This window comes from Dipteris shenzhenensis, chromosome 10 (assembly GCF_047967505.1).
Source record: "Dipteris shenzhenensis isolate YYH24624 ecotype China chromosome 10, Dip_SZ_1.0, whole genome shotgun sequence".
In the NCBI taxonomy this organism is placed as follows: domain Eukaryota; kingdom Viridiplantae; phylum Streptophyta; class Polypodiopsida; order Gleicheniales; family Dipteridaceae; genus Dipteris; species Dipteris shenzhenensis.
Genome location: NC_141605.1, coordinates 14758191 through 14778960, shown reverse-complemented (window position 1 = coordinate 14778960; position 20770 = coordinate 14758191). Strand labels below are relative to the sequence as shown.

The 20770-nt window shown below is 38.0% G+C and overlaps 1 protein-coding gene across 1 annotated transcript in view; it reads left to right on the top strand.

The window, feature by feature from the left end:
- The window catches only part of LOC147897445 (uncharacterized), a 34990-nt gene extending 33541 nt beyond the window's left edge, over window positions 1–1449 (top strand). The window contains exons 4-5 of the mRNA XM_087380020.1: window positions 588–823; window positions 884–1449. Of these exons, the coding sequence (XP_087236146.1) occupies window positions 588–823; window positions 884–1204 (557 nt within the window). The 3' untranslated portion in view covers window positions 1205–1449. The remainder of the gene's footprint in view (window positions 1–587; window positions 824–883) is intronic.
- Window positions 1450–20770: the final 19321 nt, after the last annotated feature.

Genomic DNA, 20770 nt, shown 5'->3' with positions numbered 1-20770 from the left:
GATAAAGAATTTAATGTCGTAGATCACTACCCTTTATGCCAAACTCGATGGATGTGCCCACGTTGACCGTGACTCACCAGCAGGTCCACAATATCAAGGATGACTTGTGGCAAAAAGTATGCATGGATCGGACTTGGATCTCCCCATCACCACCATTCGGCACTAGGATGGATTTCTTACACTGTCCTTAAGGCCATAGTAATGTCATTCTTAAGGACTCGAGTTCTACTCCCACATAGTTATTTCTGGTCGATGTTTTTTGTGTTGCTTTGCTTTTAGGTACACACTTTGTGCCCAGCTTTGCAGTGTGGCCTCCCTTTTTATACCTGCGAGTGTCTTGGAAATAAAAAAGGGAAAAGGGCAATGCTCCCTGCACCGCATACCCTCTTGTTTGATTGGTTTCAAGATCCTTTTGGTTTGTGGGATGTTGAATAACTTTTTGCACAAGTAGGAGCCATGTTCATAGCATAGAATCCCTCGTTGAACTTACTCTTCTACTATTTAATGAATTCATTTTCGCATCCAAATGTACCACTTAGCTCACTTAAGTTGTTCTTTAACGGTGGATACTTGAAACCTTCTCTCAGATCTACGGGAGCTGGAACCACGCTTAGCATTCAAAACTGCCTTTGGGAGTCTTCAATCTTCAAATCCAGATGTGATAAATGAAACCAGGTTGATGGGATCCCAATGGCTCTCAAAACTCGCACAAGGATTGCAGACGCATAATACAACGCGGGAGATCCAGCCTTCCTCCTCCGTCGAACACTCTCAGACTTCGCTTCCGACGAAATCAAACCAGCGACATTATTCAGCATATCTGGTACGCTCCTTGAGAGAGAATAATCACAGTACACATCCTTAATTGATACCGATTGAGTAGACATCTCTTTGGCTAATCCTACAGGGAAGGCATCGGAGGATACTCACACCCAGATGCGACTACTCTTTGGTGGCAAGAATGGAACGGACGAATGCAGTTGTTCTTCTGCAGCGATGTCTGAGGGGAAGAGCAGCTCAAATATCCATGGAGGAGGCCAGGTTGAGAGTACTGGAGCTGTATCCAGAGCTAAACGAGTTGGAGGACCGCCCAAATGCCAAATCACAGCAAGTGGAGAGGAACGAGGAGATGCTTGCTGTAAAGAGACTAGTTGGAGAGCACTTACGTGAAGTATTCGGAGCACTGGTATCTCCAAGAGCTTGAAGTGAGATTTGAACAATGCAACTGATATCAAAAGTGCTTAGAAATGTAACTGTTCAAAGCTGACTGCTGCACTCCTCACTAGATCTCATGTTGGCCTAGTTCAACGAGCTTCAAGCTTTCTAATCTGTCTGTGATTAGACCCTCCCAAAGGTGTCTCATCATCCCAACGGTGCAACTTTACACAGTACTCTTTTTCCCCAAATTTTACATTTCCCTCGGCCAATTTCTGTACTTCGAGTTCATACTATAGCATCGTTTTGTGGCAAGAGTGTGCCTCTTAAAACAAGCGAGTACAAATACTCGTGAGCACTGCCCTTAGAGGAACTAGTTGATTTGGGAAGACACACGGAGGGAGAGGGGGGAGGGGAAGAGGGACCAGGAAGGGAGGAGGACAGGAGAGATGTCACTCACAAGAGAAAGGGTAAAACGTGGCCTAGTGGAGGGACATTTTCTAAGAAAAGTGTAAGGAGAGCACTATCCAAAGGGAAGTGCTAACAAAGAGAGCACATGACATTATTTTCCTCTCTTAAAACAAGAGAGCACAAGATGTTTGGGGGGGAGGGAGAGCAAGTGCACACCCTTGTGTGTGTGAGTGTGTGAGTGAGAGAGAGAGAGAGAGAGAGAGAGAGAGAGAAAGAGAGAGAGCTCACCCACAAGCAAAATGAGAATAGAGAGGAGTGAATGGAGTCCAAAATTGATTGGGAGGACACTTTTTTTCAAAGTATTAGTAGAGCATTGTTGCTTGGAAGGCAGCGCTAACAAGGTGGCAAAATCATTATGGACCGCTTCCAAGGCATACGATATACAGTCAAGGGGGAATATTTCAATGTCTACTTACATGTAGGTCCTTTTGTGATTAATAGTATGTTGTATAAAGGTCCTTCTGTAATTAATAAAGGAATAATATAAATATTACTACTACTTCTTGAATTCTGTGTGATTATAAAGGATTAATATTGCATTTGATGTTTCTTCAATCCTTTTTTTTACATCAGTAATATATGTTATAAAATGAAAAATGAGAATCAAATAATTTTTTAAAAATTGATAACATTATGAAACTGAATGCTTGCAATCATCTTGAAGTTTGCAAAATCAATTGATTTTCTCAATATTTAAAAAGTGTACAAAAATAATGTACTATTTGGAGACATATATCTAGAATTAATCTATACAACAATTTTGGATATAAATCATATCATTTCATCCTTGTTAATGCTATGTGTATGTTGTTTGCTCCATAGCAGTATAGTTATTTACATCATCCTTTCTTAAGTTCATTCCAAGTCAATTTAAGATCACCACATGTGATTGGAGTATAAAGCTTTTCCATTATAGTATCAACAACACATTATCTAAATGTCATATGATAATATAGCCAATGTATTGTAAAAAATTAAAGCTATTGATCGTAGACGACTTACAAGAGTTATCTAGCTATTAGTTAAATGACACTCTGTTTTCGAAGCAATGAACCTTTTAGGGAACTTTGAAAGTGAAATGCTTCGACATTACATGACTAAATGAAATGCATTCTACATAGCAGCATTAAATCATTTAGATAGTCTATCAGACTTTACTTATATTGAGCTTCCTATATTTGGTATTTGTGTAGCCTCCCTATATTCTAGAGATAGCTCCATGTTTAAAGACTTTTTTGGAAAATAGTGTGGGGGTTAAAGGCAACTTTACCGTAACTCTGGTTATGTATAATACTCAAACACACACACACACATATATATATATATAGATGACATAGAAGATTAGGGTGTTCTTCACCCACCAAAACTTGTGTGGCTGTCGCTCTCTCTCACCCTCTTCCATTATGCTTCCGTTGAGACCAACTGGTATCAGAGCCTGAGTGGTCTATCTGACGCTTGTGGGTGGTCTAGCTGAGCCCGGGAGGTCATTCTGCATCCATACAGTTGTGTGGGTGGCATTTGTAGCTTTGTGGAAGTCTGTGGGTGCTTGTTTGAGATGCCCAAGTGGTATTTGAACCTTATAGAAGCCTGCAATTGGTTTCTGGAAGTCTTTGAGTGGGTTTTTGCAAGCTTGCAGGTGGTTTTGGAGCAAAAAGACATTTTTTGATGATTCCCCTATTCCTTTCGACAACGACTGGGAGTCTGAAATGACCTGTAGAGGCAATCATTGCCTGCTTTTGGTGTCCATTGCACTTTGGGAGTTCGAAAACCCCTTCATTATTGAATTTGGGATCATTTATTTCTGACTCACTGTCTCTGCTTCAATGTTTTTCTGCCAATGTGTTGTAACTCAAGTTTAAAGCAACCATTCGTAGATCTATCAGTTCTGCTGGACTCAGGAGGTCCTAAAACTTCTGTGTTGCTCATCATTCACACTCCGGTGGAGTTTACAAACAAATCAGTTTGCAAAAGCATTTTCAATCCATGTGTTGGCCCCGATGATTGGGACCACGATTTCCAAAACCATGTGTTGGCCCCGATGATTGGGACCACGATTGTGTTCTAGAGGTCCCAAAACCCCTACCTGTTAGCTCTTGCGCAATTCCGTGGAGATTTGGGGAAGTTCCATCTCTCTAAGACGTCGAATCATCTGTTTCTCTGTCAAAAATCCATTCAAAGGTTCAAACTTGTGATTTTTTTATCACAGGTCAATTGCAAGATTTGACTCCCCGTTTCCCATTCATTGGTTGGGATTTTGGAGTTCCAGAAGAAGAGAGATATTTACAAATTGTCTTGCTAAGTCCAATTATGCAGTGATGCCCATGTTTTAAGGCATCTCAGGTCCTATTTTCAGTAGTGGTCATTATCGTGGGGCCGTGATTTTTGGGACATGCCTTATGTAGATCACTGTGGTTACAGTTTGAGCCATGTGTGCTCATTCGTGGTTTGCATTGGGTTGCAGTGGATGCTTCACAGGTCATTTGGATGCATTGCAATCCTTGTTGGATGCGCTGATAGGCCTAGATTACCTAGTGGGATGCTAATTTGATGGACATTTAGCACACAGATGCTATTTTATGCTGAACGACAGCTTTGACACATTGCAGTTGATGCACTGATAGTGCTATGCTCTCTTGGATGAGACATTATTGATGCTTATGCCCATGGACACTGTTTATGCTTGAGACATTTGGCTCTTATTGTGGCATTGGGTTTGCCATTGTCTTGTCATTGTAGGTTGGCATTTTCTTTTGGTCTAGATTTGCTCATATAAATGCATAGTATATGCACATGAGTTGTATTTTGATGCTTTGTGCCTTTGAGGTTTGGTCGTATTACTTTCCATTGTGGCATACATATTTGGATGCACTTGGTATTTGGTGTGATTTCTCTCTTGCAAGCACTAGCATTTGGGATTTTGCTTTATTTGCATCATGGCATCCTCTTCCATGTCTAAAAATGATTTTTTCAGCATTAAAAAGTTTGATGGGATAAGCTTTTCTCTATGGAAAGAACAGATAAGGGATGTGCTTATTCAAAAGAAGCAGATTAAACCCTTGGAAGGGACTGCAACTAAGCCTGCAGAGCTATGTTTGAGGATGATTGAAATGAGTTGGATGCATTAGCAAAGTCTACTGTTAGACTTCATCTTGCAGAGTTAGTTTATTTCACAATAGCAAATAAGCTTATTTCACAATAGCAAATAAGCAGACTACGGAAGATTTGTGGAAGAAATTATGTGCCACTTATGAGACGGAAACTCTCTCTAATAAAGTTTATCTCATGAAGAGGTTGTTTGAGTTGCACATGAAGGAACGGGTCTCCATTGCTTCTCACTTGAAAGAATTAAATATTATTTTCAGCCAGCTTCAGGCTCATAAGCTGAATTTTGATGTGAAGACTAAGGCAGTATTCCTCTTGTGTTCATTGCCATCCTCATGGGCATTGGGATTCCTTCCGTATAGCTGTCAGTAACTCTACACTTGGGATTCCTTCCGTATAGCTGTCAGTAACTCTACACTTGGTGGAGTACTGAAGTTTGATGATGTTGTGGGAAGCTTGTTGATCGATGAAATTACACGGAAGTCTATGGCAACAAGTAGGATGCAGCCTTAAATGTGCAAAGGGGCAGATCACAGTTCAGGGGAAGTCCCAAGAAAGATAAAAGTCTCGTAGCAAATCCAGGCATGGAACATTGAGTGTTCCCATTGTGGCAAGAAGGGCCACATGAAAACTGAAAAGAGAGCAAAAGGATAAGAAAAAAAATTGCAAATTAGGGTGCAAATAAGAAGGAAGAGAGTCCAAGGGAGGACAAAGGAAAAGTGAAGATCGAGGAGATCAATGTAGTCACTGATAATAGTGATTGATATTCTCTTCATGTCTAGTATATTTGCTGAGTTGCTTACCACTTCAGATGATGCATATTCCTAGGATTGGATTTTGGATTCTGGTGCTTTATTCCATGTTACTCCCCATAGGGAATGGTTCTCCACTTATGACGGTGGAAAGACAGGTTGTGTGCATCTTGGAAATAACTATGCATGTGACATAGTGGGAGCAAGTGACATAAAGTTTTCTTTTGCAAATGGGTCTACATTTATTTTGAAAAATGTGAGACATGTGCCTAAGCTGACCAAGAGTCTCATTTCAATGGGTCAGCTAGTTGATGCTAGTTTTTAGATCACCTTTGGATTTTAGATTTGAAAAATTTAGAATGGCTCTTTGGCTTTGGCAAGGGGTGCGAAGTGGGGGACATTATATCCCTCACACGTATCAAGGGTGTCTGATCGCATTGTTGTAATAATCAAGTAGTCAAGTAATTCTTTGTGGCATTGTCGGTTGGGGCACATGAGCCAGAATGGAATGAAACTCTTATGCTATTTGGGTTATGTACTGCATTTGAGTTTTTTCTGACTTTGAATTTTGTGAATTTGTCTTTATGGGAAGCAGAATAAATCAGCCCATAAAAGAAGGGGAAGGAAAAAGCTTGAAAAGCTTGATTTGGTGCAATCAGACATATGTGGTCCCATGCCTACATGATCATTAGGCGGGGTTGAATACTATGTGACATTCATTGATGATGCAACTAGGAAATTGTGGGCTTAAGCCTTATGCTATGGCTCAGAAGAGTGATGTATTCCAGGTATTTCAGAAATGGCTGGCTTTGGTTGAAAATCAATCAGATAGAATGCTTAAATGCCTACGGACTAACAATGGTGGAGAGTATCTCTCCCATGACTTTCAACATTTCTGTGATACACGTGGGATCAAGAGGGAGCTTACATCCCCTCGTACTCTAGAGCAAAATCTAGTTGCAAAACAGATGAACCACACCATTCAGGAAAGGTTGCAATGTACACTTTCCAATGCAAGTCTTTCTAGTGGTTTTTGGGCTGAGGCAATGAAGACAGCAGTGCATATGATCCATGGATCACCTAGTCAGAGTTTGGATAGTGGTATTCCTGAAGAGACATGGAGTGGCAAGAAGCCCTCTTACTCTCATTTGCGTATATTTGGGTGTGAGGCATATGCACATTGCCAAAAGAGCTTCGAAAGAAGCTAGATAAATGCATCTTTCTGGGTTATGGTGAAAGTGGAGAGATGGGCTATTGTCTCTGGGATCCAGAAGCAAAGAAGATCATACAAAGCCATGATGTGGTCTTCAATGAGAAGATGCATAAGACACCCATGAGGGATGTGGAAACGAGAAGATTTTCAAGATGTGAATCCAGTTGCATATGTTGATAGACAACAAGTTATCCATGCACCGAATGTGTAGGAAATGGTGCCACAGGTACTCCCATAGGTACACAATCAAGGGCCGATGATGGATCATCTATTAGTGGAAATAATGAACCAAATGAGCTTGATAGGCAAATGGGACAGCAAAGTAAAATTCCCTTGATAAGATCAACTACTATAACTGTGTTTAGATCGCCTAAGAGATTTGTTCCAGGGAAGACTATTATGTGATGCTTACTAATTGTGGGGAGCCTTCTTGCTACAAAGAGGCTATGATGCGCAAGGATCATCGCAAGTGGGAGTATGCTATGCAATCAAAGATGAGTTTACTCATGAAGAATAAGACTTGGGACTTGGACTTGGTTTCTTTACTACATGGAAAGAAAAGATTGCCCTATAAATGGGTCTACAAGATAGATAGATGGTCATAGGTGATGATGTGCCTAAATATAAGGCCCGTTTGGTTGCTAAAGGGTTCAAGCAAGAGAAGGGTGTGGAATTTGATGAGATCTTCTCTCCGGTTGTGAAGATGACCACACTTAGATATGTACTTGGACTTGTGGCAACATAGGATATGCAGCTTATGCAGATGGATGTTAAGACAACTTTCTTGCATGGGGATCTGCATGAAGAAATTTACATGGTACAGCTGGAAGGCTTGAAGAAAAAGGAAAAGAGCATTTGGTTTGCAAAAAGAGTCTCTATGGCCTTAAGCAAGTGCCTAGAGAATGGCATAATAAGTTTAATGCTTCCATTCGGTCCCAGGGTTTTGGAAGGAGTGAAATTGATCACTGCCTCTACACTAAAAGGACTGAGGATAATAGCCTCGTACTCTTGGCACTTTGTGTGGATGATATGCTATTGGCTAGCAAGAACACTTATGAGCTAGATGCATTGAAGGCCACATTGCATGAGGCCTTTGCCATGAAGGATTTAGGACCTGCAAGTCATATTCTTGGTATGCGCATCAAGCGTGATCAGATTAGGAAACTCCTTTGGCTTTCAGAGGGAGTATATTACAAAAGTATTGTAGTGTTTCAATATGGAGGGGGGGAAGGAAGTAAGTAATCCATTGCCTCCATATGTGAAACTGAGTCAGGAAGATAGTCCCAAATTAGATGAGGAGAGGACCATGATGGCCAAGGTTCCTTATGCACTAGTAGTTGGGAGTATGCTATGATAGCTACTAGACTGGACATTGCATTTGCAATGGGAGTTGTTAGCTAGTATATGCTTAATCTAGGAAAGAGGCATTGGGAGGCAGTTAATTGCATCATGAGGTACATGAAAGGTACCAAGGAGATGTGCATCTCCTTTGGCAGAGGAGAGATGCGGGTACTTGAGTACATAGATTCAGACTATGCAGGGCATGTGGATAGCAGGAGATCCACTTTTGGTTATGTGTTCACCTTTGTAAGTGGTGCAGTGTCGTGGATGTCTTGCGCATAGAAGTGTGTTGCTTTGTCTACCATAGAGCAAGTATGTTGCAGCCCTAGAGGGTTGCAAGGAGTCTATATGGCTTGATCAGCTAGTGGGAGATTTGGGGATTCATACAAGCGTACTAACATTGCATAGTGATCCATGAGTGCTATTCAGCGAGCACAAAATCTGGTCTTTTATGCAAAGACCAAACACATTGAGGTCAGGTACCATTTCATCAGGGAGGTACTTGAGGACAAGTGCAGAGAGCTTGTCAAGGTTCATACAGATGATAATGCTACAGATATGCTGACCAAGAGTCTACCTAGTCAGGAGTTTGAGTGTTGGTCATATATTGATGGGCATTGGATAGTATGTCCACTGGTTGTTCTCCCTTAAAGAAACATTGGCCTTTATGTGGGAGGTTGTGGGGGTTAAAGGCCACTGTGTCTTAACCTTGGTTATGTATAATACTCAAACACATATATATATGGATGACATAGAAGAGTAGGGTGTTTTGCATGCACCAAAACTTGTGTGGCTCAGTTTTGGCTCTCCCTCTCTCTCACCCTCTTCCATTTTGCTTCCATTGAGAGCACTCTAAGATAGGCACATGGTCAATGGCACAAAAATATAAAATGAGTAAAAGAGGTTGAGGTGACAAGGAATCTTGTGTCAACCCTACCTCTAGAAATAATTTTCGTGCATTGAGGCAAGGTATTCTCGCATGCAATTGAGAGTATCCGACATCTTTATTGACATGGATGGTGCCTCCCTCACACTATACAGTGGGAGGGACAATTTATTGAGGAGACCTTAGTCCTCCCCTCTCTTTGTGCATAGCCTTGGTGATTTGAATTACTACTATTGATTCCCTTTTGCCTCCATTTCCTCTCCTTGAACTCATGCATGAGTGATTTTCTCATTTAATAAGGCTAAGTTAGGGAAATAGGGAAGTGGGTTGAATTTGAAGTCATGAAATTGTTTTTCTTGGTCTTAATTACCCTAGATTTTGTCCTTTGAAAGGAATTTTATATCAATCTTTGTAATTCACACTGTTTTTTTAATGCAGTGTTTGGTCAATGCAATGTTTGCAATTGGTTCCTTCACTTGGGTTCTCTTATTGGACTCACCTTCTATAAATTTTTGAACTTCGCCTTTATTACGGAGAGTTTAGGGAATGCAATATCCACATAATGTCTTCTTTCTAGATGAATATGAAAAAAGACTCAATAAATAACTAGTGACCTACTTTTTAGCACAATGCCCATGACTACATCTGTAAGAAAAGCGTGAAATTTCTATACCCACACCACACATAGCCCACTTTCATGGATAGTAGTTTTCTAAAATTGATAACTCATAATGACAACCCGCATATGTTGTGCAATATCCACACAGTCTAGGATTGGCAAAGTAAAATCATGCAGAGCGTGTACATCTATAAGCTAACAAAAAGCCAATTACAAGAGGAGTGACCATAGCAGGGAGAAATTAAAGCTTGCTTACCTTCGACATATGTGTCCTTGGTTGCTTGTTGGAATGCCTTTTTAAAGGGGTCTCTGCACAGAGGGACTCTCTATCAGCATACCATTGCCCTTCTTTGTGTCTCTTTTAGTGTGTGCATTATGCCAGTCACATTGACAGTATCTGAATGGAAAAAACATTGTCAACAATAAGAAAAATTTCCCACTTTATACCCAGAAAAGTCAGAGGAAGAGGACAGGTAAGGCAATATGGTATAGGAGCATGTTAGAGACTAGCTTGGTGACATGGGCATAGAAGAAAAAGGTTGGGCAAAAGACCTGAATGAAGAGAAGATTGTAGGGAAGGAAGGTAAGCAAGCAAGCTGGAATGAGAGGCAGGATGCAGGACAGAAATAGTTCAAATAGTATGTAGGGGGAGGGAGGAGTGACAGCTAAGGAGACCGATTGAGAGGTTCATGGGCAAAGTAGATAGGCATGAGCAAAATTTTGTACGGATGCCAGAGCCGGCGGGAAGTAGATTGATGTAGTGAAAGGTGGAAGTTGATCGTAGGCAAGTTGCATAGAAAAATAGAACTACATACAAATACGATTGGAAATTCATCGATTATGAAAGAAAAGTAGCTTTTGAAATATATATACCACTGTCACCTATGTTCTCCTCGATTATGTCCTGCTCTAATTTCCAAGGTCCACTATAGGAATGACTACATTTAGGAGAGCAGCCTACGATGACATATAGGCCAAGTTAACCACAAGAGCTTCCACATTCACCATGGCAGGACGAAGGGACGGCCCCAGATGCGTCATGCATGGAGCAGGTCCTCCTCTTCCACTTCTTGCTTGGCCGGCTCCTGCAATCTGTGATCTTCCAAAGCTGCTATAAGGTAACAATCATATCAAAATACAGTATCCAACGTTGAATCTAGAAGATAAAGGAAACACCTATGAAAGCAAATAATGTTCTTAGCAATTCACAACAATCTTGTGCAAAAAACAGAAGTGATAGAATGCATGATTCTCGATCAACATTTTACCGACATGCATAGTCCCACCACTTTCGCCAACACTACTATGTACATGTTCACAACTAGATCCAATCATCTGATCCTCAGCTTAGGACCAAACTTCTTCTCCAATTCTGGAATGCAACCGATTGAATATGAGAACGAAGTATAAGTAGAAGTCCAAAAAGGAAGTCAGAAGTGCGTAGAAGTTAAAAGGAAGTGCAGCAAAGATGAGATCAAAGGTTGAATTCACTGTTCAACAGGAAGAGACCCAAACGTCTTTGGAAGGTCTATCTTCCGATCTCCATCAATTCAACTGAGATGTCAATGGACTAAATTCAAGGACTCTCTCTCTCTCTCTCTCTCTCTCTCTCTCTCTCTCTCTCTCTCTTCTTCTTCTTCTTCAAGTCTTCTTCTCTCTCTCTCTCTTAGATTTCAAGTCACCCCCTTTTTAGCACACCATCTCCAGTAGGCCTCTTAAATGTATTCAACTTGTACATTTCCCTTGGCCAATTTTTGTACTTGAGTTCATATAATAGCATCATTTGTGGCAAAAGTGTGTGTCTTGAACAAAGAGAGCACATGACATTATTTTTCTCTCTTAAAAAAAAAAAAGAGCACATGATGTTGGGGGGAGGGAGACCAAGCACACACCCTTGTGTATGTGTGCATGCGTGTGTGTGTGCATATGCGTGTGTGTGTGTGAGAGAGAGAGAGAGAGAGAGAGAGAGAGCTCACCCACAAGCAAAATGAGAATAGAGAGGAGTGAATGGAGACATGGGCATGGGATAAGTGTTCAAAATTGATTGGGAGGACACTTTTTTCCAAAGTATTAGTAGAGCACTACTACTTGGAATACAACGCTAACGAGGTGGCAAAATCATTATGGGCCACTTCCAAGGCTGTAAGTCCTTTAGTGACCAACAACATGTTGTATAAAGGTCCTTCTATGGTATCAAAAGTATTAATATTAATATTACTATTACTTCTTGAATTCTATGTGATTAATAAATGATTAATATTAATCATATTACATTTGATGTTTCTTCAATCCTTTTTTAAAAAACCGTAATGTATTTCATAAAATGAAAAATGACAATCAAATACTTTTTAAAAAATTGATAACATTATGAAACTGAATGCTTACAATCATCTTGAAGTTTGCAAAATCCTTTGAGTTTCTCGATATTTGAAAAGTGTACAAAAATAATGTACTATTTGGAGACATATATCTGTTAATGTTATGTGTATGTTGCCTAGTCATGTTTGCTCTATAGCAGTATAATTATTTACATCATCCTTCATTAAGTTCATTCCAAGTTAGTTTAAGATCACCACCACATGTGATTGGAGTATAAAGCTTTTCCATTATAGTATCAACATGTCATATGATAAAATAACAATGTATTGTAAAAACATTGTAGCTATTGATCGTAGATGGCTTACGAGAGTTGTCCAATTATTGGTTAAATGATGCTCTGTTTCAAACCAATGAACCTTTTAGGGAACTTTGAAAGTGAAATGGTTCAAAATTACAATGACTAAATGAAATGCATTCTACATAGCAACATTAAATCATTTAAATAATCTACCGGACTTTACTTATCTTGAACTTCCTATATTTTGTCCATCGTATTTTATACATGATTAATCACATTATAGCATCCCTTGCTTAATGCTCACATAAAATATGTACAATTAGGTTTGATAGTAGGAATAGTGAGAGGAGAGGAGCTTCTTATTGAATCAAACTACTTTTCATAGCATAGCTATTGATTATCTTTTCAAGAATCTATTTTATGCCAGAGCCATTTTGCCTATATTAAAATTATATTCCTCTTCAAAAGTTTGATTTTTTAAATGTTATACGTTATTGTTGTGATCTCAAATTTTATGTAGCCTTCCTATATTCTAGAGAAAGCTCCATGTTTAAATATTTTCTTGGAAGATAGGTACAAGGTCAATGGCATGGAAATATAAAACGTGTAAAGGAGGTTAATGTGACAAGGAATCTTGTGCCAACCCTATCTCTAGAAATAATTTTGTGCATGAGTATGGATGAGGTCACAGGTGGCAAGCATCTTTTTGCCAACCCTCCACTTGTCCTCCTAGATCCTTGTGCATGTTATCAAATTATGAAGGAGCCATGGGGCATCTTAGACTTGGGATAAGGGGTGTTTGATTTATATGGGAAATTGAGCCAAGGTATTGTTGCATGCAATTGAGACTGTATGACCTTCACTTCTTCTCCTAGATCCCTGTTCATCTTATAAAATTAGGAAGGAGCCATGGGGCATCTTAAGACTTGGGATAAGGGTTGTTTGATTTATATGGAAAATTTAAGCAAGGTATTGTCGCATGCAATGGAGAGTGTGCGGCATCTTCATTGACATGGATGGTGCCTCCCTCACACTAAACAGTGGAAGGGACAATTTATTGAGGAGACCCTAGCCTATAAAAAGAGATTACTCTTTCATGTTGAGGGGTCTCTCCTTCTACACTCCTCTATGTAGATACTCTCCTCCTTAGTCCTCCCCTCTTTTTGTGCATAGCCTTGGTGCTTTGGATTACTATTATTGATTCCCTTTGGCCTCCAGTTCCTCTCCTTGAACTCATGCATGAGTGATTTTTTCATTTGTTAATAAGGCTAAGTTAGGGAAATAGCGAAGTGGGTTCAATTTGAAATGAAATTGCCTTTCTTGGTCTCAATTACCTTGGATTTCATCCTTTAAAAGGATATTCATATCAATATCTGTAATTGACACTATTTTTTTAATGTAGTGTTTAGTTAATGCAATGTTTGTAGTTGGTTCCTTCACTCGGGCTCTCTGATTAGCCTCACCTTCTATAAATTTTTGAGCTTTGTCTTTATTTAGGAGAATTTGGGGAATGATTTAGGTTGCTATGATCTCACCTAAATTTTGAATGTCTATAAGTTCTAGTATTTCTTTATTTTGGCATAATCTAGTATGGTCATTCTAATAATGGATTTTTTCTCTTATGAAGCTTTTATTGTAAAAAAATTTCTTAAATGATTTTTAAAGTTTTTATGGAAGTACTTTTGTCAATACCTCCTATGTACATCTGTATCTAAAGCTAAATGTTATTATGCATGCTAGATTATATGATGTAGAGGTTTATATGTGTGTTTCTTTGTGTCCAAGATTCGAGGGATTTTATTGGCATAGCTATATGTTTGGTTCAACTTATATGTGAAGTATGTCAAAATTTGGCATTTGTGATGGCAAGTGATATGAAATATAAATGGGAAAGTGGTCAAATCCAATAAGTGATAGTTGTCCCCATAAAGTGATTTTCTATTAGAGCATTTGTCCAAATATGATCTAATTGTAATATGTAATCTATTATAGGACTTGGCTCGTTGAATGCATTGGTGTTCTTGCATTAGTCTCATGATCACTTGTGTGGATTGCAAATTTCATATAAAATCTATGTTGAAATCATGAATAACAAAAGTTGGAAAGTTTGAAGGCTTTGTTTTGAATATTATGTCTTCTTGCATTATATGAAGCCCCATACTCCATACTTGGAATCACTATACTAAATATACACGATCATGCATTTGGTTAAAATGAGCTATCTTGAGTCCTATGTCTGTGATTGGATATTGTTCAAATAAATTGAGACTTCTTCGATATAAAAAAATGTTCATGTTTTTTCCTTTGCGATGAGCACATTGTGTTTTGCATGATTTATGTAGCTATGGAGTTTCCAATAGTATTTCATTTAAGAACAGTATGTTTGGGGATGGTAATCCATCTCAATATTTGTGGAGTAAAGTTGTAACAAGAGGGTGTTTAAAATTTCTAAATTGATATTGAGATGGATGGTAATCCATCTCAATATCTATGTAGTAAAGTTGTAACGAGAGGGTGTTTAAAATTTCTAAATTGATATGTGTTTGCTCATATCTTTCAAGAGATGGTATGTATAAATTGCAAGAAAATATCATGAGCTCTAGACAGGATAAAGGGCTTCTTTCTCAATCATTGTTCCTTGTGTCCAATGAATTGTTTATGCTACTAGTTGGATCAAATATTCCACCTTCTCATTGTAGAATTTCAGTTTTGTCCTATTGGAATTCTTTACAGATGGGGAAAATTGGTCTCCATTGTTTTGTCCATTTGAATGATATGCATATTTTTCTTGATAGCAGGTATTGTCTTCTTGTTCATAAAATATATATGTATGATTTTGTGTACAACATGGTCTGTTGCTCCTTAAAATATACCATCAACTCCAACTACTAATCCATCTACATTGTTGTAGTTTTCCTTTTCTAATTCAACTTGTAGTCTTATGTTTAGTTTTATTTGTTTATCTAAACCTCCAATTATATTGATGTCTTTGGATAATTAAGTGATGTTAGTGATGTTCATCACTTTGTGGAAAGAAGTACACCTCACCATGCATTTGTTAAAAAATATTCTTACTATGGAGTTGAATTTAGGCTAACAAAACTAGAACATATGAAGGAATCTCAAGCCATTATGAGGTGTTCTTACACATATCAAGTTGATGTATCAATATCATTTTGGTCATGCGTGCTTGTTCCAAAATTATTTAGTATTTTTAGAAACATGTCATCTCATTTGCACATGCCTGTTGTCATTATAATACATAGCTGTTGTCATTAGCACATGGTTGTTAAAAGTTGATAGCATGGAGTATAGTTGTTCTAAAAGTCAAAACTGAATGCACTTTCTTTTTGAAACAACCGATGATTAATGGCTAGATTTTCTCAATAAAAAGTCTTAAGTATATCATTTGTATACATGACTTCCTACATTTGAAACATTCTCAATCATAGTCCATCTTCAACTTTTATAGTATGACATGTAAAGCTTTTGCCTTGGAATGTACCACCATCTTTAAAATAATGATAATGATTATTCTAATAGGTTGATCACATTGTTGATTTTGATATTTCCAAGAGTGTAGTGTCATCAATGATTCTAGCTGGAAGAAAAATAATCTCATTGATGGATTTTCTTGTGTTTATGAAGAAATTCTCAATTTTCACAAAATTACCCCACTTGATTACATAGTCATACTTCTCAATTAGATTTGTAGCATCAAATTGAAGCAGAATTGTACTTAATTCATCTTCATTTATTATGTCTACTTTGATGTTTGGATATTTGTCATATATACCATAACAGTTAAGTATCAAGCCTTCAAAAGCAATGTTGTATGTCTTTGGAACAATATCTTTAAATTTCATGACTTATAGCTATGCGCTCTTCCTTTTTCCAATTCTGGTTGTATGTGTAGAATTGGTGCCATATTTTTCTTGTAATTAAGTCCTCACATCAAGTTTTTCAAAACGTAGATTTTGGGAAATTTTGGGCTTGGGAAAAAAAACTAGGCGATCATGGAATCCTATTTTTTGGTTGAAAGATCTTTGTTGATAACCAAAAATAGCCAAACTTTGCCAACCTATATCTTTTGACTAGCAAATCCAAATTAGGTCATCTAACATATCAAATAAAATGGCAAGATATGGTTTTGATATTTATCATGATTTTTGTGCCACTTAGTAGACTTACATGCATCAAAATAGTCATTTTATGTAGTTATGGCTAATTTTCTCCACCAAGTTTAGACCAAGGTCTCCCATTTAGGCTATTATTTCTCAAGGGTGTGTATGGTAGGATAGCACACTTAGGTGCTAGTTTTTGAAAGGGGTCTTTGGGGAAAAAAGCACTACATAGCATTAGATCTATTGCTAGAAAAAGTAAATTTACCCATGATATTGGGAAGAAACATCTTATGATTGAAAGACTTTGATGGAAAAACTGACAAAATATAAAGAGGGAAGAGGAGAAGAGTGGAGATGAGGAGAGAGGGCACAGCTAGAGAGCACACCACAAATGACTAACTATGTACTAGATTTAGTTGAAAATGTAGAATATATACAAACCTATTATAGCACTCTATATGTGTTAGTACTATGTACATATAATCAAATGATGTTGAGTGTGATCTCTCAACACTTTCCCTTAAGATCAACATCATGAAGTAGGCCTTCCCTCAAGATGATAATTTTGGGGAATCGGAGAAGGATTGAACATTACATTCCATCACACCCCTTTAATGGGAATGTCCTTCCTCTGCTTCAAACCAAGAGCTAGTCGGTGTTTCTCGAAAAGCTCTTTACCAAGTGGTTTGGTAAAGATGTCTGCAACATTCTCTTTGCTATCATAATGCTACAGTGTGATGTCACCAAGTAACACTCTTTCTCTGATGAAGTGCTCTTTGACATCAATGTGCTTTGTACTGGAGTGATATACTGGATTCTTGGCCAATGCTTGAGCTGATTGGTTATCACAGTATATTGTTGTTGGCTTTGATTCATCAAAGTAATTTGTTTTTGACAATAGTCTTTTGAGCCATATAGCCTCACATGCACCCGTAGTGAGTGCTCTATATTCAGCTTCAGTTGAAGACAAAGAAACAGTTGGTTGTTTGTTTGATGACCATGATATAGCACCTTGACCAAGGAAAAATGAATATCCTTGTGTGGATCTCTTGGTCTCATGATCTCTAGCATAGTCACTATCACAATATCCATGCAACCTTGGATGACTTCCTTTATATTCTATCCTAAACTGTCTTGTACCTCTGATGTATCTTAAGACGCTTTTGGTTGCATTCCAGTGATACTATTTCGGATTTGCCATAAAATGTGCAAGTGAGCTTACTGCATAGCAAATATCTGGCTGTGTGATAGTTAGATATATAAGAGATCCGATGAGCTGCCTATAGTACCTGTCATTGACTGTAGGCCTTTCTAAATCTTTTGTAAGTTTCAAAATCTGTATTATGGGAGTGGCTGCAATCTTGTAATCTGCCATATGAAACTTCTTCAGGAGACTGTCAACATGCTTGAGCTCACTCATGAAGGTGCTATTTGAATCTCTCCACTCAATTCCAAGATCTTTCATGTCAAACTCTATAGATAAGTTGAACTTTCATGTCGAACTCTACAGATAAGTCTTATTTTAGTTTCTTGATGAAGCCGTCCTTGCTTCCAGTCACAATCAAATCAGCTACATACAAAATTGTAATAGTAATGTATTCCCCTTTAGTGTTGTAGTAAAGAGTTTGATTTGCATTGGATTTTATGTTTCCCAGATCAACAAAATACTTGTTGATTCTATTGTACCAACTTCTGGATGCTTGCTTTAACTTGTAGAGACTTTTCTTAAGATGGCAAACCTTATTCTCATTTCTTGGTTCAACATAACCTGTTGGTTGTTACATGCAGACTTCTTCGTCCAGGTAATCATTGAGAAATGCATTCTTGACATCGAGCTGATACACATTCCATTTACTAAGTGTTGCTAGTGATATCAAGAACCGTATGAAATCCATCTTTACTACTAAAGCATAAGTCTCATCATAGTCTTGACCATATTGTTGTGCAAATCTTTTTACAACTAGTCTGGCTTTGTATCTTTGAATGCTTCCCTATGGCCTTCTTTTCTGGAAGATTGCATAATTTCCAAGTATTATTCTTATACAAAGCATCCATTTCTTCATTCATAGCAGTTTGCCATTCTGGCTTGTCTACTACATCTTCGAAGTACACTGGATCTTATGTTGATGGTAGACATAAGAGCATAGTTGGTGGTTTCAACCTGAATTGCTTTTCCTTTCTAAGCATATGTCAATCTGGTTGGAGGTTTGCTTTCCCTAGTAGACCATTTGAGTTGCTGTGGCTTTGCTTGGGGTGTTTCTAGCAATTCTTGCTCTTCTTCATCAACCTTTTTGTAGATGACTGTGAAATCGGTACGTTTATCTCTTGTGTATTTGAGGTTTTCCATTCTAATTCCTCATCAAAGATTACATCTCTAGAGATAATGACCTTGCAGTTGATGGGATCATACAACTTGTATGCTTTGCTTTCTTCACTGTAGCCAACCATGATGCATTTTCTTTAATAATCTGTGGAGACCCCATGGAGACTAAGACCTTTGTAATGTGTTGCCCCTCCTCTCATACAATTATGGTGTCCATCACTACCCCGATGGCACAAATGATGTAATTGAGATTGGGAGTCAAGCTAGATTTCATGTGTCCTTTCATAAAGAACTATGCTCCAAAGTTGAATCGAGAGGAGGTAGAAGTTTCTATCGATCAAGATATACATGTAGTATGTTATATATTTCATCCAAGTTAGTGACTCTCTGCAACATGTAGCATAGTAGGTTCGTTAATGGAAGGAACTTATTAATTTGGGGTCTTACGAGCCATTTACAGATAAGAGAGGGATTAGGAAAACTTATCCAATATAATTAAGGCATATACAAGACAACAATGTAAAATAGGTGTAATTTGAATGTGTGCTTTCTTGCACAAGTTTCATGGTTTTCATATATTGACCACCCTAGGTTTAATTTTAAGCTTCTATTTTAATATATGCATGGAAGATGGAACACACATATACAAACCAACAATGTGAAAATTTTAATATAGGTGTACTTGAGTAAGTTTGCTCCACATATTTTGTGGTTTCAATAGGGTGACCACCCTAGGCTTGATTTCAAGCTTCTATTGATGTGAGATTACTACAAAAACTTCAAATTCTTCTATTGTTGATGTTCCCTCTCTTTGCCTAAAAGTCAATCCTTGATTTAGGGTGTGGCATCTCCTTATTTGTCCAAGATCTTCAATTTTAAATGTTCATTCTCTTTCAAACTTCAACCTTTCATTAATGTCTCCATGTGCATGTGCTAATCCACCTTCCCTCCATAGTCCCCTCTTTGCTAGCAAATCTTTGTTGATGTTCCCTCTCTTTGCCTAAAAGTCAATCCTTGATTTAGGGTGTGGCATCTCCTTATTTGTCCAAGATCTTCAATTTTAAATGTTCATTCTCTTTCAAACTTCAACCTTTTATTAATGTCTCCACGTGCATGTGCTAATCCACCTTCCCTCCATAGTCCCCTCTTTGTAAGCAAATCTTTGATCTTTGCATTCAATATGGTAAAAATAGTTCATCTTATCTTTCAAATCTAATTGGGTATAGTAGCAATACTCCATCTTTCAAAAGCTATTGACTCTTGGTTTTAACTTATAAACCTCTTAAAAAAGAGCAAAGGAAACAAGTGGTGACCCTATTGAGCATGATAGGTTGCTTGATTAGGTCCACTCAAATGTGCTAGAGTTTTATGTAGGACTAAATGAGACATCCCAAACCTAAGATGTGAGCAGAACTCTAAGAAACTGGCTAATAGTTCTTGATAGAGATTCAATGATTGGTTTTGGCAAAGTGACTTCATGTCCTATATGTGCAACCATAAATGCCTAAGAATACATGTGCAATGAGCTTCAATGGTCATGATTTTTGGCCTTTGGTGGAGTAACATAGTAATCCAAGAGAGATTTTTCCAAGTGCAGGCTTATCAACACTCTTCATTCCAAGTTAGATCACAATGAAAAAAACAAGAATGTAAGTTCAACATTGCTTGATCCATATAAATCAAATAGGTAGATGTAGGCATGTAAACAAAATATTAATTTAATTGTTTCATCTTTATAAACAAAGATGTAGCAAACATAGCATTTGAATTCATGAGAGTTTTTGTTTTACTTCCCATTCACATTGTGATATGTGATTGTGTCCATTGCAAGCGTAAATCTTTGACTTACTCCAATTGATTTTAAGTTTTGAATGCTTATTCATTCAACCTATTGCTCACATCTTCAACCCCTGAGCTTCTAAGGAGACCAAATTAAACGAGTACTGAACCTATGCTTTGCACGGGCAAAGATGTGCTAGAATCAAGGAAATGGATCAACCAAAAAGTAATTGAGAAATGGCCAAGGCCAAAACAAATGCATGTTTTAAACACTCAAAGCTCCTTTTGGCACATGCATTGATCGGTTCTTAAATTGCTAATCAATTCACTTTGCATCCTCTTCAAGATTTCATGTAGTCATCATGTGTGCTGTCGATCGTCAGAAACT